Raw genomic sequence first — 22,054 nt, 5'->3', positions numbered from 1 at the left:
TCCAAATTACTTACCTGAGATTCAACATTTGAAAAAAGTTGAGTAAAAGTTAAGTCTCTTTGCAATTTAAACACAACTTTATTGGGTATTTCATTAATTGTCTTTCTCTTTTTCTAGACAAAAATCAAGAAAACTTGAAGCTCAGGTAAGCATTTCTTTTCTTATAGAAGACATTTTGAACATTCGACTAATATTATTTTATTTTTCTAGGTTCTTCCTGTGGCATCACTGGAAGAAAAACTTGAATCTCTGGTAAGTAATTTCCTATTGAAAGCTGCTTTGAATCAGTTCATACTTACCTGAGTTCCAAATTACTTAGCTGAGATTCAACATTTTGAAAAAGTATATTAAAAGGTAAGTCTATTTTCTAACTTAAAACAACTTTCTTGTGTATTTGAGCAATTTCCTTTTTCTTTTCTAGGTCAAAATTAGAAAACTTGAAGCTTAGGTAAGTATTTTCTTTCTTAAAGAAGACTTTTTGAGCATTTGACTAATATTATATTATTTTTCTAGGTTCTTTCTTGTGGCATCACTGGAAGAAATAGTTGAATCTCAGGTAAGTAATTTCCTATTGAAAGCTGCTTTACAGTAGTTCCAAATTACTTACCTGAGATTCAACATTAGGAAAAAGTAGATTAAAGGTAGGTCTCTTTTCCAACTTAAAACAACTTTCTTGGGTATTTCACTAATTTTCCATTTTTGTCTGCCAAAATTAGAAAAACTTAAGGCTCAGGTAAGTATTTTTTGTTCTTATAGAAGACTTTCTGAGCTTTCGACTAATATTATTTTACTTTTCTAGGTTCCTTCTCCTGGCATCGCTGGAAGAAAAAGTTGAATCTAAGGTAAGTAGTTTCCTGTTGAAAGCTGCTTTACAGTCGTTCCAAATTACTTACCTGAGATTCAACATTAGGAAAAATTAGATTAAAGATAAGTCTATTTTCCAACTTAAAACAATTTTCTTGGGTATTTCAGCAATTTTCTTTTTCTTTTCTAGGCCAAAATTAGAAAACTTGAAGCTCAGGTAAGTAATTTTTTTTCTTAAAGAAGACTTTTTGAGCATTCGACTAATATTATACATTTTTCTAGGTTCTTTCTCGTGGCATCACTGAAAGAAAAAGTTGAATCTCAGGTAAGTAATTTCCTATTGCAAGCTGCTTTACAGTAGTTCCAAATTACTTACCTGAGATTCAACATTAGGAAAAAGTAGATTAAAGGTACGTCTATTGTCCAACTTAAAACCACTTTCTTGGGTATTTCACTAATTTTCCTTTTTTTGTCTTTTTTGTCTGCCAAAATTAGAAAAACTTGAAGCTCAGGTAGGTATTTTTTGTTCTTATAAAAGACTTCTTGAGCATTCGACTAATATTATTTTACTTTTCTAGGTTCTTTCTCGTGGCATCACTGGAAGAAAAAGTTGAATCTAAGGTAAGCAGTTTCCTATCGGAAGCTGCTTTGAAGCAGTTCCAAATTACTTACCTAAGATTCAACATTTGGAAAAAATACATTAAAAGTTAAGTCTTTTTTTCAACTTAAAACAACTTTCTTGGGAGTTTCACTAATTTTCTTTTTTTTCTAGGCCAAAATAAAAAGAAATCGAAGCTCAGGTAAGTAATTTTTTTCTTAAAGAAGACTTTTTGAGCATTCGACTAATATTATTTTTCTTCAAGGTCCTTCTTCGTGGCACCACTGGAAGAAAACGTTGAAGCTAGGTAAGTAAGTTTTGCTTTTTAAAAAAGGCTTTTTGAGCATTCGACAATTGATATCTTCACGACTAATGATATGTTACCTGAGAATCAACATTTGGAAAAAGTTGAGCAGAAGGTAAGTTTTTTTTGCAATTTAAACACAAACTTCTTGGGTAGCCTGTTTCACTAATTTTCTTGGTCTTTTTCTTAGAGAAAAAAAATTGAGAAAAAAGTTAAATCTAGACAAATAAGTTTTGCTCCTTAAAAAAGATTTTTCGAGCATTCGACTAATGTTGTTTTTATTTTTCTAGGTCCTTTATTGTGGCACCATTGGAAGAAAAAGTTGAATATCAGGTAAGTAGTTTCCCATTGAATGCTGCTTTGAAGTAGTTCCAAATTGCTTACCTGAGATTCAAAATTTGGAAAAGGTTGGGTAAAAGGTAAATCTCTTTGCAACTTAAAAATAACTATTTGGGGCATTTCACTAATTTTCTTTTTCTTTTTCTAGGCCAAAACTGAGAAAAAAGTTGAAGCTAGGTAAGTAGGTTTTGCTTCTTAAAAAGAATTTTTGAGCATTCGGCCAACGTTATGTTTATTTTTCTAGATTTTTATCCGTGGCACCATTGAATGAAAAGTTGAATTTCAAGTAAGTAGCTTCCTGTTGAATGGTGCTTTGAAGTAGTTCCAGATTGCTTATCCGACATTCAGCATTTGGAAAAAGTTGCGTAGAAGGTAAGTCTGCTTTGTTATTTAAAAACAAATTTCTTGTATATTTCACTAATTTTCTTTTTCCTTGTCTAGGTTCTTTTTCGAGCCATCAGAGATTCAAAAAGTCGGAGCTAAGGCAAGTGACATTTTTTATTTAAAAACGAGTTTATTGAGAACATGTTTTTATTTTCTAGGTACTATTTCGAGGCATCATTGGAAGGAAAAGTGAAATTTCAGTTAAGTAACTTGTTAATGAACGGTGAAGCAGTCAAAGATTGTTTACTTGAAATTCAATATTTGGAAAAAGTTAAACAGAAGGTAGGTCTGCTTTGCTATTCAAAAACAACTGTCTTGGGTATTACTAATTTTCTAATTTACTAATTAATTTTACTAATTTTCTATTATACTATTTTCTGACAACTTAGCCTCTTGCCCTACATTCCAAAACTTAACAGGCCAACGTGAATTAAAAACAAAAATAAAATTAATTTCAGTTTTGAAAATTTAATCAAAATATAGTTTCTTCAACTGCAGCAAGAATAAAACAAGCCCAATTTTAGGAGTTTTTTTGTATAGAATTGCCTGTTCTTGCAGGTTTTTTTCTATTTTGAAAGGGGGTAGGGGTGACAACACTATCCTGGTACGCCTGAAAGTGATAGAAACAAGTGGAGCCAGCCACTGTTAATTTCTATCACTACCAGCCACTGGTTGTCCATCCCAGTGTCTGACCGTAAGACATGAATTTTTTTTAGAATACGCTGCCTGTATGGATGGATTGAAGCCAGTAATGGCTGCCAAAGTAATGACCAGTGAGTGGGGTCAGTTCTCATGAACATGTAAAGCACCAACCATAGCGCAAGAAAAGATGGCTTAAGGAGCAATCAAGGCTCTTGCTAGTGGTGGCTTTTAGGGCTCTGCTTGCTGCTGACGGCTGGCGAGAGACTCTCTCCTCTCTGTTGAGGCAAGAGTGTTCCCTACACAAGCCGATCTGAAGCTGATGGATGGAGTTTGTGAGATGAGGAAAAGAATGGTGGACATCCTGACGTCACCAAGGAGGGTTCTTCTTTAAAGGGGAAAAATAAGATAGGGAAGCCCTGTCTCAAAATACCAAATCAACGGGCCGCAAATAGCCCAATAAATTCTTTATGTTTTCTGGAGGGGGGAGGGGTCGAAGGCAATGAGCCTTTGTGGCCTGAGCCTTCACTTTGTATTATGGGTCCGCCCATAATAATACTAGTAATAAGAACCAAAAAAAGTGGAAGGATTCATCAACAACGACGGGACACGTTATTTAAACGTTTCATCAAAAGAGCCATGAACTTATGTCAAATACCCTAGAATTTTTACGTTGCTGTTGGCTCAACAACTCTATAACAACCAAGACCATTTCATTCCGTTTGACAATACCTCCATAAGTGCCCCTGTTTAATGCCCCCTTACACAGTTTTTCAGGGGTGGGGCAGCTCAAATGACGAAGCAAGTCTACCGAATAGTTACCTTTGAGATGGATACTAAGTATTTTTCCACGGAAGGGGAGTTCTGACATGGCTTTCAAAACAATCAGAAATTAAAGTCTTTTTCAAATAAAAGTGGGCTAAGAAAAAATTTTCAGTTGGAATCGTCCACAAGAAATTTTCCGGGGGTAATTTTCAGCTAGAATGGAATTGCCGGGGGTTATTTTTCCTGATGAAGAAAAATTCGCTACATGAAGGGATTTCCCGTGGGGGGAAGAAAGTTTCCATAGAGGGAGGAGCCAGATTTCGGGGTATTGCATGAGGGGACAGCCCCCTCAAACATAATAAATAATTTTGGTTTTATAGGTTGAGATATTTATATTAGGAGGGTGGTTTCTGGAGTGGAATTTTCCAGAGGAAATTTTACACGGGGGGAAACTTTGCCAAAATCGATATGAAAATTCTGTTTTAATTGTTCATGTACGGTGAGCGAAATTTGAACCTGCATCTGTTGAAGAACGTTCAGAAATTAAATTTGAAAAAAAAGGTTTTTTTTTTAACTGAAAGTAAGGAGCGATTGGACGATTGTCGTAGCCATTTATTTTATCGGTGAGATAACATCAGGTTAAGACATGTTCCCGCCATTTTAGCAAAATTTCTTAAAAACAATGCAAGTAACAAGTACGTTCCTGCAAGCTAAATTCTATTCTTGGATGCTAATTGCCCGGCCCTAAATGTTATAAATCGATCTTTGTGACTTTCACGCAAGTTTCCAAGGTTTGCCCTTAAGTATGTGCAATTTATCTACATCGGAGTCTATTATTCAGTCACCTTTCACTGTTAACTTGAAAAGGTGAGACTTCTCTTTGCCTTTTGTTCTGTTTCATAGAATTTTGTCTACTGTTTTATTCTTTTTGCAATGAGGACGGTTGTTAGAGGTCTCGGCCGAAATATTTGTATTTTTTTTTTCTTGTTTCCCAGGCTTTTATTTTATTTACTTTTTTTTCATTGTTCTAAATTTTCTTGTATTGTTATGCTAAGCCAGTGATGTCTCAGAATTTATTTAGACGATGTATATGCTTTCCTTTTAGTGGGATTTTGGCAAAGGTGTTGTTTTTTTTTTAAATTAATGACCCATTGTACAACAAATACAAAAAATTAAAAATCCATACAGTATTTTCATTTAGGGTTTTCTCAGAAATAGCTTCTTCATTTTTCTGGGCAATACTAGATGGCACCGTTTTTTTCTCTTTTTTGTGTTTTCTTTAATCAGTTGCCCGTTATTTTTTATTTAAACATAAAATTTAGTACAAACGCCTTCTAATGTCAACACAGAAACTACGATGTTCTATCCAGTCGATGTTCTATCACCAGAAAAAGTTGGCGTTATTTTAAATGGAAGAGGATACATCCAGGGAATTGAAAAAAGCATTTGCTGATTATAACTTAAACTGGACTAACTTTACTTCCTTGACCGTCGATGGAGGATAGAACGATGAGTGGCATAAACGAAGGCTTGGTTTGACAGGTGAACCAGATGTGTAATGAGAAACATATTCCACAACCATTGTTCTTGAACTGTATCATTCACCAGCAAGCTTTATAAGGTAAATATTTGGAGATTATGAGTATACTGAACCCTGTGGTGAAGATAAAGAATTTAATAATTTCACATGGGCTCAACCATAGACAATTCAGAGACATGTTGAAAGATAGATATCGTAAGATTTACCTTTTTACACAGCAATAAGATGGCTAAGTCGTGAGAAACTTCTGAGTAGAGTGTTTGAAGTAAGAAATGAAATACATGCCTTCCTAGAAAGTTAAGACAAGTCACAGCCACTGCTGTCTGACGAAGAGTTGATATGGGAATCGGCCTTTACTACAGACATTAGGCATTTACTAATTTACTACAGAATGATATGGGAATTCGTCATTCAGAACTCCTGAACCTAAACAAGGAGAGATAAATCTAGTTTCTGGTCTATACCAAAAGACGTTCAGGTCTAAACTTGTTTAGTTTTAGGAACAAGTAAGGCCAACAATTTGATGCACTTTCAGCAGTGGAAGGTCTTCATAGCTGAAGCAATAGCTGAGTTCCCCATATCATTTGCAATCAAGGTCCTCAAAGACCTCCAGATGTAGTTCCAGGAGCGGTAATTTTACTTGGGTTCAAAGGCAGAAGAAGTGATGCTTTTTCAAAATCCATTTGAAGCAGATGTGGCCAGTTGCTCAGATGAACTGCAGCTGGAAGTCATTGAGTTGCAAGCAAATGGCGTCCTAAGGGATAAGTACAAAGAACAACTTTTGAGTTTTGATCAGTTTTTTCCCAAGGATGAGTTTTTTATTCAAATAATTAGATTTATATTATCACTGTCCTTGGTACTTTAAGTTTTTCTTAAAATCAAATGATTTTTTTTAAATGATCAATACTGAATTAGTATCAATACAGTTTCCTGTGGTTGCGCAGTAGGTTTGACCTTAGCTTGGTGATTCGGGACCTAGAGATCGAACCTTGCTGTAGCAACACACTGCAGGCCCAACGCCTTAGCAGTCAAGAAGCGTCGTTAATTCATTCAATTTTTTATCAATTCAGTTTCAAGTACTGTCAACTAGGGTCATGAGAATATCAAATCTAGTAAGAACTCACCCACCTGTCTGATTCATATTTATAATATCTTTGGTCAACAGAGATGAACGCTAGTCATTTCAAAAGAAACTGACACGGAACGGTAAGATTCCTTGTCTTGCCAAAACACTTCTCAAATCAAATAGGGTTATGTGGTTAAATTCTGAAAATAAACTAACACTTACTGATCAAGAACAATTACGTCCTTCTGCTTTGTGTGCGCTTGCGCTAGTCTTAATGCCAAATCATTTGCTTCAGATCCTGAGTTCACCATAAAAAGCACTTTCAAAGGATCAGGAAATAGAGCTGCAAGTCTTTCAGCATAAAGTACCAAATTGTCATGCAGAAAGCGAGAATTTGTGTTTAATAGTGCTGCTTGTTTATTTCCAGCTTCAACTACTTTTGGATGACAATGACCAACTGCAAAACAAGATCACATCTAAAAATTAAAAGCACTTTCAAAGGATCAGGAAATAGAGCTGCAAGTTTTTCAGCATAAAGTACCAAATGTCATGCAGAAAGCGAGAATTTGTGTTTAATAGTGCTGCTTGTTTATTTCCAGCTTCAACTACTTTTGGATGACAATGACCAACTGCAAAACAAAATCATATCTAAAAATTAAAAGCACTTTCAAAGGATCAGCAAATAGAGCTGCAAGTCTTTCAGCATAAAGTACCAAATTGTCATGCAGAAAGCGAGAATTTGTGTTTAATAGTGCTGCTTGTTTATTTCCAGCTTCAATTACTTTTGGATGACAATGACCAACTGCAAAACAAGATCACTTAACACATCTAAAAATTATCTTCACACAAACTCAAAAATATAAACTCATTATAAGAATTAAATAAAAAAATTAAATTATTAACAACTATTTTCTGTTTTGCTGCCCCCTCCTCAACGCCTCACTCTTTGCGCTAAAGTTTTTTATTATTTGAAAAATAGACTTGTGGAAAAGTCAAACTTTAGCGTAAAGAGCGAGGCGTTGAGGAGGTGACAGCCCCTTTCAAATATGGAATAATTTCTGTTCGTTTTAAGTTTTAACGTCGTTCCTTACTTTCAGTTAAAAAAAACTTGTTTTTTTATTTAATAACTATTCCAGGGCTCTTGCCTGCTGTTGCTGGTGTTCAATATAGCTTTGTCGATGACCTATCACTGTTGGTCGGGAACAGTGACAGTGAAGGTATGATTGTGTGAACAATTTTCCAGGGTTCTTTCCTGATGTTGTTTGTGTACAAGAGAACTTTGTTAGCGACTTGTCCAATCTAAGTCTAATGACATGCCTTGCTTTGTTTTGATGTTAATATTTTCCAACAGTAGTGATTATATCGAATCAGTGGCATAAATATTCGAAAGAGGGCTCATTAAGCGTGAATTCTAGCACATTTTTAAGAGCCAAAGGTCACTTGTGGGGCAGCTTGTTCATCTCCCACGCCTTTTAATTCCAGTCATATTGCAACAAAAAATGGCATTGTGTCAAAACTTCAAGGTATCCATTTTAATCACAAAAACTATAGAAAAAATATGTCTGTGGCAATGTAACCAATGCAGTCCCCGGTAAAGGGGCTCAAAGTAGAGGGCAGTTACGGCCACCTTCCCGTGGTACCCCTGAGTGCATTCGTCTCGCCGAGGGGAAGGTGTTTGTATCTCTTGATGTATATGGTCTAGGACTGGCGTCGAAGCCAGGAGCCTGTCTGGTAAAATCGTAAGCCCGTAATCACGGATAGTGATGGAGAGAATCCTAAGCCTGGATTTATAGATGGCGGAGGGTGATGGAGAGAAACAGGAGGCGGAGTGCAGAGAGATATCGGTATCCCAGCCACTTTCATCTCTGCGCTGGCGTCGTCTCAAAAGGTCAGGACCACCGTCATGTCCTCTCATGGGGGCCCTATACAGACAAGTTAAGCCACTCTCCAACTCTGGATGTTTCTGGGCCTTTTGTTGGTCACTGAGATGGTGAATGGGGAACACTGCCGAGGGATAGAATGACGGAAGTGAATGTAATTCGTGAAAAGACCTGAACCACAGTGAATTTTAAGGTGAGGATTAAAGGAAAGGGTAAATAAGATAAAATTCGTTTTTTTCGTGTGCCAGAGCACCGTTTAGAAAGGGGCCCAGGCCTTTGGGTCGTGCCTTAGGCTCACCACTCAGGCGGTTGCCCCGTCGGAGAGTGAATAATCTTGCAAATATCCAATAAGCACAGGGTGACAACCGAGAGGGAATGGCTGTGGTTGTGTGTGAGAGGCTCGTCCGAGGTCAACCCCCGGTCCAAGTCTGAAAGCACTTTGTTGTAGGTGAAGGTCTTGAATTGGCGATCAGAAACCAAGGTCAAGAAAAAAAAAATTATTGATGATGAAAAAAAAGAAATTATACAAATCACGGCTGATGAATCCCCATCCGCGGAGGATAAGAGCGTGGCCGAGGAGTTTCTGAAAAGAGATTGCGAATCCTTGTCGACAATCATGGTCTACCAGAGGCAGAAATGGTTGAGAGTTTAAAGAATTGCTAAGGCAAAGACAAGCACGGATGACTAAAATCTGAATCGGTTGCAAACCGATTACGAAACCGAATTATGAACACCGGGAGAGGCCAGAGACCTAGCCGGAGGGAGAGAAAAGCAGCCAGAAGGTTAAGATTGGATGGTCAGCAGGAGACATCTCCCTCCCCACACCAGTGAACCTGAGGGGATAGAGCCTAGATTGGAACACTAGGGCATACGTTCCTGACGGGCAACCCGCGTCAACCAAAGAATAAAAAAGTAAATCGGCGGACCAAAGTTGAAAGACGTATTAAAGAAGCTCCGGTCACCAAAAGCAATGGAGGACGCCATCATGAATTATAGAGGTTTTGAAGGGATTACAGCAGGGTTATGTTGGTCTCACCCCAGGAGAAACGTCTCCGATAAAAATTTCTCCACTGAGGATCCAAATGTAAGCTCACCGGAGAAGCTGATAGGGCTGTTGATGGCCTACAATCGTTTCCTCACTAAGGAGGAAATTAAAGCTAGCGAGATCCGTGTCAAGGAGGGAAATACCTATCTGCACGTGACAATTGATGTAGCCTTACTCCCCAAGGTGGAGAAACGGAACTCCCAACTCCGCCCTGGACTGAAGTAACATACGCTCCTCAAACCATTCTACAAGAAGCCCATAGAGTCCACCCCAGCAAAGGACGGAGTGGGATTTTCCAACTCCATCTAATTTGAGATGAAGCAAGTATATAATCCGAGGGGCTAGAATCCTAGCAGACCAATCTGCATCACTGCCAAGCTGGCTCTTATACTCTTGTGAGGTTACTCGCAACGATGCAGACATTTTTAGCGGCAGTCCAGTAGCCATGAATCGCCGCAGGAAAGATCATGAGGAATATCAGAGGAGCAAAACTCCGTATTCACAATGAGGTGACCAATGCTTCTGGAGCGTTTATTCATCATTCAAAAAATGTATATTCTTGAAATTGTCTAATTACTGTTCCAAGGATGTAGTAGTTATTATAGTGAAAAATCTAATTGGCGATGAACGTATGGTATTAAGTTCAGTTTACTTGCCTCATGATGAGACACCACCACTAAAGAAGACAATGGTATTGGTGGAACTCAGTAAAGATGAGAAAATCCGCCTAATCTTGCCACGTGATGCAAATGCGCATCATACTTTATGGGGAAGCACCGATACAATGGAGGGACATGAGTTTTCCAACCACCTTTCTGGGGAAAGCCTTGCTTGGTGCAATCGGTGGTCGAGCCCTACTTTCATAGCGAGAGGAAGAAGAGAGGTTTTGGAACTTGCAATAATCTCTTAACAACATAAGAAATAGGTAAAGTAATGGCATGTGAGCGATCTTGCATTATTTTATAACCATCGAACAATAAGATTAAAAATAGATATATCCTGGCGACAGAGGAAACTTCTGAGGGATATAAGGAAAACGAGCTGGCACACCTATAATAAAGTGCTAGTCGAAAATTTGCCAATGTGCCCCCGACCCTGGAGCAACCGAAGAGGATTTAGACAAGGAGGCAAAAAGACTTACAAAAAGCATGAAGAGTGCTTTTAAACGGGCAGCCCCTCCCCCCAGACAATTGTCGAGGAGGGTGATTAATCCAATTAATTGATGGATTTTTAAATTAAGTCAAAGAAGAAAACTGACCAGAAGGCTACTAAGAATAGCTATCCGACCGAATAATCCCGAAGACTGAGATGCTTACTCGGGAGGTTTAAAACACCTGAAAAAGGAAATGTTTACTTGATAAAGGGCTTACAGTAAAATTACAAAGTCATATGAAGCTAGTAATAGGCCAGCAAGGACTGTAAAAAAAAGACCACTGGGCACTGGCAAATGCAACAAGAGTAGTTGGCACTCTCATAAATATGATGTAGATAATTTCGGAGACCACACTGCCTTTCCATGACTATAAATAAAAGTTCAATTAGGGATAAAATACTTTTAATAGAAAACTGATAGAAATTCACAAAAAATACCAGATATTTCGGTCACATATGCAGTGACCGTCATCAGTAATAAAACTACAAGTTTTACATACTCACTAGTTTTAGTTTTACATCACTAGTTTTACATTCTCACTAGTTTTACTACGGATGACGGTCACTGCATATGTGACAGAAATATCTGGTATTTTTTGTGAATTTGTATCACTTTTTGTGAAACACTATCTATTAAGAAGATTTTATCCCTATATGAACTTTAATTTATTGGCACTCTCACAGTGTACTCGAAAGAAACCCTGAAATGCATGCTTGAAATACATGTTGAATACACTGAAGAAGATAGTCAAATGACAGGTATAAAACCAAATACAGGGGAGGAGTTGGCGTCCAGACTTAAGACGGAGTGCTGGGTCAAAAAAGCTGTGCCTGATTTTCAGTCTTATAAAGCCCCTGGCACTGATAGGGTACACCCAATAATCCTCCAGAAAGGATGGGAGAAAGTACAAACCTATTATTTTGGTATTGCTAAGAGAGGCCTTGCTCTGAGCTATGTCCCCCCAGATAGCTCAAGGCCATGGCTGGGACATCGCTGAGAAACTATGATCCAGAATTTTTCACCCCATTTCTCAGGGCTACTGGAAGGCGGCGGTGAGAAGTCGGTAACATGAGACTCATGGCAGAGCAGAACAAAATTGGCATAACAAGGTAGGGTGTAAGGAAACAAGGGAATTACTCCCAAAGTTTAACCCCACCTTGACAAAACATTTTTTATCACTGAAAAAATCTGAGATTAGAATGGTTACAGAAGCCATAACAGCAGTTGTAAATTTTGCTAAACACCTTCCCGGTTAGGGAGGGCTGAAACCATATTATGCCAAAAGTGCGAGATGGCTATTGTGTAAATAAAAAGGCATCTGATAGAAGAATGTCCAACTAGGATTAGATAATGGCTTGAGATATTTAATAATGTTATTATCAAGCTGGAGGACATAGTGAAGGATGGGGAGGTTCGACAGTTGACAAGATATGAGTCACTGTCATCAAGATGACAATAACTCGTATATGGTAAGGACAGAGAGACCAAAGCCATCAACCCCCCCCCCGAACCCAACCCAACCACAAATGGAGCATAGTTTTTGGGGTGTGAAGGAAATTGAAGGCCTGAACTTTGACCCAGGGATAGTGGGTCCAACCCCCCCCCTCCCAATTTAATAATAATAATAAGTGTTCAAAGTAATGAAGAATGTCTCATTTTATACAGAAGGTTTTTAAAATATATCTTCCAAATAGATAGGCTTGTCATACATTATTAAAATTGGGATCTAACTGATCGCAATTTTAATAATTTTAATACTAAAATTAATAATAAACTTGATTTTAATGCTAAACCAATTTTAAGACTGAAGTTTGATAATGTGGAAGATGGTTAGAATAATTTTAGAAAAATAATTTGTGAAGGTGGTGAAGGTGTCTTAGGGAAGAAAGCTAGGACTGCAGCTAAGAATACTAGCGGAAAAGCTTTATGTTTAATAGAAGGGACTTGTACAAGAATTACCTGAGTGATGGATCATATGAAAATAAGAGGAATGTAAAGAAAGTGGAGAAAGCATTAAAATATGAACTAAGGAGGTGTGAAGTGGAGGCCATGGATAAAATTGCCGATGATGTGGAAGATGCAGCTAGACGGCATAATAGACTGGCATGTTAATGAATTGAGAGGGAGTACTCAATCGGGACTTGTCCCGGTTAGAGATAGGAATGGGGCCACAATTAGTGACAAGGAAAGTACTAAGAGAGATGAGCAGAACATTTTGAGAATTTGCTAAACCGAGATACAGTTGAAGGAAAAGATATAGAGAAATGAAAAAGTTCGTGATACCTTGGATGTGAAGGAACATTTGTTTTGTGAGGAATAATTAGCGACAGCACTAAAAGGATTAAAAAATAATAAGGCTCCATGTGCTGATAGGGTGGTAAATGAGTTTCTTAAATTTGGTGGCTCTGAGCATAGAAATAAGTTACTGAAGATTATGAATATGATTTTTGAAAAAGGGGAAGTACCTAACAATTTTAGGAAAACCTTAATTAAGCCACTTTATAAGAAAGGTGATAAAAGTGAGTGTGGTAATTATCGAGGCATTAGTCTGGTCTCTGTAGGAACTAAATTACTTAGTAATATGATACTTTTTAGACTGAGATATGCCGTAGACAAAGTTTTAAAAGAAGAACAGTGCGGTTTTAGAAAAGGTAGAGGATATGTCGACCAAATTTTCACTTAGGTTACTAATTGAGAAGCGCCTGAGTTGTCAGACACCTTTGGTCCTCAGTTTTATAGATTATGAGCAAGCGTTCGATTCTGTTGATAGAAGAGCTTTAGTAAAGGTTTTATCCTTGTATGGTAAAAAAAAATACATAAAAGTGATTAGTGCTATGTACAAGAATAACACTGCTGCGGTTAAGGTAGGAAATGAGATTAGCAGCTGGTCTTGCATTAAATCACGAGTTAAGCGGGGTTGTGTTCTATCCCCCTTTGTATGGACTATTTTGATGGACTTTGTCTTAAGGAGCACAGGAAAGGCAATGGGAGACCACGGAATCAAATGGGGAGGAAAGGTCTCCTGGACTTAGATTATCTGACGATTTAAGCATCCTAGATGAAAATGTGAGCAAAATGAATGAACTTATAGAGGTTTTGTGAGTTCAGGGTGCTAGAATAGGTTTGAAAATTAATTTTAAGAAGACTAAGTTACTAAGGCTAGGATTAAGTGAAGATAAGAGGTGACGTTGGGTAACAAAAAGATTGATCAGGTGGGCAGCTTCACTTACCTTGGTAGTATTATGAGCAAAGATGGTGGGAGCAGTGAAGATGTTAAAAGTAGAATAACCATGGCTCAGGGTGTTTTTTCACAGCTAAAAAACGTTTGGAAGAATAGGAATATAAGTCTGCAAACCAAGATTAGAATATTAGAATCTAAAGGGATGACAGTGGTTACATATGGCTCTTAAGCATGGGCGCTCCGAAAAGATTAAGATTTGCTATATGTTTTCCAGAGAGATTGCTTAAGGATTGCTCTGGGTACCCGGCTGACTGACCGTATTTCAAACAATAGCTTGAACAAAAAATGTGGTTCAATACCACTTTCTAGGGCTATAATGAAAGAAAGGTTGAGGTGGCTAGGGCACGTTGTGCGGATGAAGGATGACAGATTGCCGAAGATTGTTCTTTTCGGCCAACCGTCTAGGGCTAAACAGAAAGCAGGTTGTCCCCGTTCTGGGGTGGGAGGACGTCATAAAGAAAGATTTAAAGGAAATGGGAACTTCGTGGGAGGGTGTAAAAAGGGAGGCTTTGAACAGATTGGGATGGAGGAGGAGCGTGCGTGGTTGTTTTGGCCTCCAGCGGCTTGGTTCTGCGGTGAGTTGTTAGTAGTAGTAGTAGTAGATCTAACTGATATTTTGGTCAAGAGTATCTTAATTTTCTCAGAAGAAAATTCAGCAAACCAACCCCAACTCACATAAATGTCTAATTTAGAACAAAAGGTTTATCAGTTAATTGCATAGAAAAGTGTAAGTGTTTACCTTGTTAGAATTTCACCTGCACAGAAATTTACCAAAAACAATTTTTGGATCCAAAGGACCTTGTTTTTTTTTTTAGCAAATGAACAAATTATGTAAGTTCAACAATCTGGGTCCAAGGATTAATTGGTTGTTGATAGCCAGGAATGTATCAACAAAAACTAATAGATATTACATATAGCCTAGCAATAAATAGACTTGTCCCTAAATATAATTAGACTAATTAGTGAGCCTATGTGTCTGCTCATTGTGTACTGAAATGACCAGAGGTTTATGATTGTCAGTGCACCCGAAGTTATTAGAGCCCTAATTCAGTAAACTGCAGCTGCAGGCAGTTGTAGGCAACTGCATACTTGTTTGTAACCATTCAGATAAAAAGACCAAAGAAACAAATCTTATACGTAGCTTACCATGTGCAACATTGTTAATGCAGTCCAAATACCTTTCACCAGTTTCTGAAAACATATACTGACCACTTGCCCGAACTATTTTGATTGGATCCGACTTGAAGAAGAGCTTGCATGATGGTCTGAAAATAGCAATTAAAAAAAATAATAATTGCAATTAAAAAAATAAAGCAGATTAAAAAAAAATATATAGACTCCTTCCCTGAGACAAAAATAAAAACATGTTTTAACATCACACCATACATCACAAGTCAACTAAAAAAAAATGTTTTAAGTCAACTACAAAAAAATGTCAAGAAATATTCTAATTATTTATAATGAAAGTGAATCTACTTAAGCATAATAGCCTCCGAAGCTAACTCGCTGCAGAATTATATTAAAAAATAAGTACGTAAATCTGGTTCTTCATATTACAAATATTAAGTCAAGGATTTTTTTTCTACTAAGCCAAAACAATAGTATAGCCGAATCAAAAACAAATCATGGGAAAATCCAAAATAATGTTGATTTTCATCTCCAAGAAGAGCCCTTGGACACAGCCAATGATCTGAACAAATTATTTGCCTTCATAGTACTCCCTTCCTTCACTTTAGACACTTTATAATTTGAACTCTCTCAATTTCCCCATTTTTTCGCCCTTAGACATGGATCCTAAAATTACGAACATGAAAAAGGGCAACAATTGTCCACTTGACATTCCGATTGAACTAATTAAAGCTTTTGCTGACAATCTTTCAAAACCTTTATCCTTATTTTTAATGAAATTATCCCTAATCGTAAATTCTCAAATTGTTGTAAATTAGGTTTTATAACTCCTGTAAACAGTACGGTAAGGTAACGAGCAATATTTTCATATGGTCCAATCAATTAATTACTCCCGTTTCCTCCAAATAATATGTATGCTGTTCAGCTGAGTGGCTCAAAGAAAAGATAGTACCAAATGTTGACCAGAGGTAATTCAAAAACTTATACTCTATGTCCACCACCCACTATCTTGTTCACCTTATGGACACAATATGTAACATACTTGAATAGCCCAATACTTGGTTCAATATTATAGCAGCAGACTTACAAAAAACGTTTGATTTAATTAACCACAATACACTGGCAGAAAAACTATTCAATGAGTTTCAAGTTGACCTCTCTTTAACTAGAAAAGTGTTGTCTTTCTTCTCTAATAGAACACATGTTATCAAATACCTTAATATATTTTCTGATCCCCTCCCAATTTACAATGGAGTACCCCAAGGAACCTCTTACATCCGATTTTATTTCTTGCAATGATAGGTAATCTTGGTATCGACTTGTCTGATAGATAGAAATTTGTTGACGATCTAGGTGTCTTAGAGAAATGTTTCAAATATTTAAAAAGTAGTTTAAAAAATTTAAATATACTGAATTGAATTTTGAAAAATTTCCTCTCATTTGTGCACCCAATCTTGAGTACGCCTGTCTTGTTTCATATCCTGGTATCTCCGGTGACTTGTCAGGAAGAACAAAGACAGTCTAAAAAAGGTGCCTAAGAATTATCTTCAACAAGGGTAAAGACTTTACCTTGATATAGGGGACTTCACAGTAAAGTCCCCTATATCTCCCTTCTTAGGAGACCCAATTAGGTCATCCTATGATGACGTTTAATAGGGCTTTTTAATTTCTCTTTTTTAGTTCTTGAATTTTATCCTACAATACATCCATAGGAGACAACTAGAATAACTTGAATTTTTAATACCAATTATCATGAAGCAAGACAATTTTTACAGGCAATTGGAGTAAAGGGTTATTAAAAATAAGGGGCTGAAGTGGATGTAAAATTATCCTAAAAGAGGCATCTAGATAGATTAGAAAAAAATAGGTCCCCCTCTAGTACCTTCCCCCTCTCAAACAAAAGCTGGAGGTCCAATTGCCCCCCTAACACTCCCTAAAATTTCAAATTGATCCCCAAGGACTTTCCTGAAATAGAAATCAAGCTTTTAGACCATTCCTCTCTTATCCCAACCCCTAAGTAAAGATTCAAGGCCCATTTGTCCCCCCCCTCCAAAAAAAAACCCTTGAAACTTTAAATTGCCCAGATTAAAACCTTGAGTTCCCACGATATTGGACATATTCTGTTTTGATCACCTAGCAACACATAGTGGTTTTTAATCGTTTTGCTACTTAATTATGAACAGAACATGGGTTCCTTGGCTTATAGAGCAAAAGATTTCAGGTCGATAAGCAAAAATTCATTTTAGGCCCCATCTCCACCGCCCCCTCCACAAAGTTAAAACTTGAGGTCCACTTGTTCCCCTTAACACTTCCTGAAAGATTTAGCCTTATACCCTAAGCTATTCTCCATAGGTCATTCTGATAACTTGTGTCAAATAGTGTTATTTGATTTACCTTGATACATAGCATGAATAAATTCTAATTTCCACAGGGGCTTACAGAGCAAAAGCATTTAGGATGATTGAAGATGTAGCGTTCTTAGTCCCCCCCCCTAAAATCAAATTTGAATCTCCCTTGCATGGCCTGAAAGTTTCAACTTGATCACCCAAAATGATCTATTGTTATTGAATCCTCTTTTATTAGGAAGCTAGCAGTAATTCTTTACCCCAAAGCTTACTTTCAACCAGTTTCACTCTCCCTCTATGTAAGTCTTGTTACCAAATATGGCTTTAATCTCTATATTTAAAAAAAACAAGTTTTTTCAACTGAAAGTAAGGAGCAACATTAAAACTTAAAACAAACAGAACTTATTACGTATATGAGGGGGTTCTCCGCCTCGCCTATACCTCGCTCTTTACGCTAAAGTTCAAATTTTGTTCCAACTCTTTAAGAATGATCCCTGAATCACAATAGGCTGTTTAATTAGAATAAATAGCTCCTTTTAAAACACTAAAAAAAATTAGTGTAAAGAGCGAGGTACCGACGAGGGAGATAATCCCCTCATATACGTAATAATTTCTGTTCGTTTTAAGTTTTAATGTCGTTCCTTACTTTCAGGTGAAAAAACCTAATCTTTTGTTTAATTTGGAATCGTTTTTTAAATAATGCTGGGAGATCCGGCGCCCCCTTCATGGAAAATTCCCTTCCCCCATGGAAAGACCCTCCCATATAACACACTCCCCCACCAGAAAAATCCCCCCTGACAACGTCTGTATACTTCCAATAACCAATGCTATATGTAAACAATAGGCAAAGTTCATAACTTTCGGCCCTTCCCCCGAGGACTGTGGGGGATTAAGTCATCCTCAAAGACATAGCTATAAAATTTGTCGATTATGCTCAACAAAATGGCTATCTCAAAATTTTGATCAGATGAATTTGAGAAAAAATAAGCATGGGAGGCAGCCTAGTTGCCCTCCAATTTTTTTGGTAACTTAAAAAGAGCACAAGAACTTTTAATTTCCGTTCGAATGAGCCTTCACTTGACATTCTAGGACTACCGGGTCAACATGATCACCCTGAAAAAAAAAAACAAATAAACACATCTTGATCTTTCTTCTGGCAAAAAATTCAAAATTCCACATTTTCACTGATATGAGCTTGAAACCTCTATAGTAGGGTTCTCTGATACGCCGAATCTGATGGTGTAATTTTTATTAAGATTCTATGACTTTTAGGGGGTGCTCCCCCTTTTTTCGAAAACAAAGCAAATATTATCAGGCTCGTAACTTTTGATACTATTGAGCCAGTTTTGGTTACTATTGAGCCGGGTCACTCCTTACTTACAGTTCGTCACCATGAATTGTTTGACTACAGATTAAAAACAAAAACTTGGCACCATCCCAGAGGATCCAGAATGAGACTACTAGGATAAGCTACAGTTCTTTCAAATACCCACTGTTTCCAATAAAGGTTATGTTTCTTGTGGCATCAGAGACTGTCTTATTCAGATAAATGAAAGATTGCACTGACTCTCACATAAACCTGCTAAAGCACTGGGTAGCACTGGGTATTTATCTGGACCTGTCCCTCAGAGGGGATAACTTCATTAAAACCATCATTAAAGTACAGATTCGACTAGTGTCCATGCACAGGCAAAACGATAGTGGTAGGTGAATGAAACTTTCAGGAATGAGTGTATAGCCCCCATTCAGGCTAGGAAGGCAATTTCAAGCTGATACTTTATCCCCTCCCTGCTTATCTGGTTTAAAACAGGGGTGGGCAGCCCATGGTCAACAAGCTGCATCTGGCAGCCTTTGATACAGCAAACCCTATGCCAAGATAGATGACTGAAGATTGACATACAATGAAGGAAAGCTCTATAGTTACTTGACAAATCAACAAAAAAACCTATAGAACAGTTTAGAAAAGAACCCTAAACAACTTTCCTTACGACCCTTGAATAATACAATTTTAATGAGTTCTACCATGTGAGTGAATAATGACTTATTCTGTTAAGTCATATCCTTTGACCTTTGATCTTCGACGTATACTTTGACGAAGGATATATTATCGTTTGATAATTTTCTCAGGTGTTACATTTGAGTCATCATATTGTGAATCATTTTGCAACATAGAAGATGCCAGCAATAAACTAGATTGAAAACAGGAATCAGGATTTGCAAAAATTGATGAAAATTGAAAAAAAACAAAACTGACTTTGGGGTAAATTTGGAGATGATTCCATTATTTAAGATAAATATCCAAAAATGTAGATTGGTTATCCAAAAATGGCTACCACAAGCCCAGGTGGGCCAGATTTGCACTTTAGAGTCAAAAAGCACAAAGAAAGCAAATATAAATGAATTTCTTTTTCAAAATACCAAAAACAATTGAAACTCACAAAATTAAAAGGGAATAGGGTGAATCGGGGAAAGTCCGACACCTTAACATGTTTTTTTTTTTGTTAAATTGACTCAAGATTTTTTTTAGGAGTATCTCATATCATCTTCTATCAACCTTTTTTTTTTTTACAACAGTTTCCCATATTATTCACTTTCTGATTTTCCCATATACTTTGCTTGTAGCCCATCACCAGGTCTCAAAATTGGTGCAGTCTGCTATGTTGGACTTACCCCAGTTTTGGGGGAAGTGCAACATATCCTACTAGCTTTTTTCAAAAATATGTCAAAAATAATATGACTTCACCATCTTAAAGGGCATTGAGGAATCACTATAAGTCCATAAGCAAACAATTTTTATGTCAAACTGACTGGCATCAAAAGGCCAGACCATACTTTTTTCTGCTGCTGTGGGGTAACTCCAACAGTGTCGGACTTACCCAACAGATAAACGTTACAAGTATCATAGCCAAGGTGCTCAAATCACTGAATGTAAATGATTGCTTGTATTTTAAAAAAGAAAAACATATCACACAAATTATGGTTTGACTCCAGATACAAAAAGTTACTCATATATGTTGTAGCTTACGTGTATGGGCATAAAACAAAGATCTACTGACGCTTGCTAGTAACTGCCTTGTACAATACAATAACCTGACGGATTTGGGGTATTTCAAATGGTCTGGTTTTCCCACTAAGTTTACTGGTCCTGCAAAATGTATTTGTCATCCACAGTATCGATATCGTCTTTCTTTGGCCAATTGAAAGAGTAGGTGGCAAGGCTCAAGCAGTGAAGAAACTTGAGCTTAACTTTTCCCTCATCAGGAAATTCTAGAACCCTTCCTATGTAACCTTGTTCGTCATTCCTTGCATCGTATCTAACTGCATAGTACTCATTTAGCTTGGGAACAATCTTTTGCTTACTGGGTGTCTCCTTGTCATTGCTGTCACTTTCTTGAATAGTATCTTGAATACTCTGATCATCCTCATCAGAGCCAAGTTCAAGGCTGATGTCTGATTCGCTATCACCCGTATCTCTATTGGCTTCCCTCTTAGGAAAATTTTTTTTTTCGATTTTATACCCTTCCCATCTGAACTTTTTTCCTTTGCCTTTTGCTTTCAAATTTTCTTCTCTCTTAAGCACCTCTAGATGTTCTTTTGATGTCATCACTTCTGCCTCTCTTGCAATTTTCTTCCATTTTTCTATTCCTGAAACTGATGGTAGGTTGGGCCACTTGATTGAGTCAAGAAGAATATCTTCAAAAGTTTTTGATTGGTTGCCAAGCAACTTCTTTGGACCAAAGGTAACAGAAAAGGTAATTTTTTCTAGTTCAGTGTTGACAGTGGTTGTGGCTTTAGATGTGCCTGAATTTTCCTCTTGCTCCTTTTTCATTTGTGCATAGCGTCTTAACTTGGTAGGTTCAAACTTGGTTTGGTCAATTACGGATGGGTTTACTCTCATTGGAACACTCAGATCAAAGATTCCAGTTGCTTTGAACGACTTTTCAATCAGACTAGGAGTGAAATACCTTTGATAAGAGACATACAAAATCCTTCTTTGACAGAATGTTGTCATGGTGCTCCCTCTGCCATTTCAAGAGATTATGATCATAAGAAACTTTCAGTCCCTTGAAAACCGCTTTATTGAGAGGTTGAAGCATGTCGGATGCATGTGGAGTTAGCTTGAGGATTGTCACATTATTTTCGTCTGCAAGTTTTGCAAGAGCAAGAGAAAACTTTGCAAGAGCATGTGTGCCATGTCCATCTAAGATGAGAAGTGCCTTTCCCTTTACATGAGGAAGAAACTGGAATTCAAACCAGTTCATAAAGAGATCAGACGTCATCCACCCTTTATTGGTAGATGAGTAAGATGCACCAGGGTAAGCTCCATCTACAGGTATCCATGAGGTCCAGGTATTCTTTGCAGAGAAAACTATTAAAGGTGTGAATTTTTCTCCGTTTGCACTGATACAAACCAAGGCAGTTGTATTTTCACGTCCATTACCACCTGTTCTATGAGTGGCTGGTGAGCCTTTGGCTCCAGCAACTTTTGTGTTGCCAGGATCCCTGCAGAAAGATGTCTCATCCAAATTAAACCAGCACTGGGGCTTGTCAAGAATATCCATCGCCGTGGCAGTTTCATACAACAGCTCATACAAGCCATACATTATGAAGGGGTTAGATTGCTGCAAAAGTATTTTGTTTTCTAACCTTTCTGGTTTCTTTAGTGAAATTTTGTTTCAGCACTTGAACCCCACCCACCAGTCATGACCAGGTCGGTTGTCCTTAAATCTTGTTTGAACTTTGTTCTTGATGAGATAGTCTTGGACTTGGTTGAAAAATTCCTGCTTGCTGAGACCTATGCCCCACTTTTCAAAGTATTCGGA

General features: G+C 37.4%; 1 protein-coding gene across 1 annotated transcript in view; it reads right to left on the bottom strand.

Annotated features, from left to right (window-relative positions):
• The window catches only part of LOC148944953 (ethanolamine-phosphate phospho-lyase), a 93,474-nt gene that overhangs the window by 54,709 nt on the left and 16,711 nt on the right, over positions 1-22,054 (bottom strand). Inside the window, exons 2-3 of the mRNA XM_089099521.1 lie at positions 14,905-15,023; positions 6,662-6,896 (exon numbers count right to left, since the gene is read on the bottom strand). Of these exons, the coding sequence (XP_088955647.1) occupies positions 6,662-6,896; positions 14,905-15,023 (354 nt within the window). The remainder of the gene's footprint in view (positions 1-6,661; positions 6,897-14,904; positions 15,024-22,054) is intronic.

The sequence above is a fragment of the Artemia sp. Qi Xiang Cuo genome, chromosome 13, assembly GCF_049724085.1.
Source record: "Artemia sp. Qi Xiang Cuo chromosome 13, ASM4972408v1, whole genome shotgun sequence".
Taxonomy (NCBI): domain Eukaryota; kingdom Metazoa; phylum Arthropoda; class Branchiopoda; order Anostraca; family Artemiidae; genus Artemia; species Artemia sp. Qi Xiang Cuo.
The sequence above is the reverse complement of the archived record's forward strand: the minus strand, read 5'-3'. Positions and strand labels throughout refer to the sequence as shown.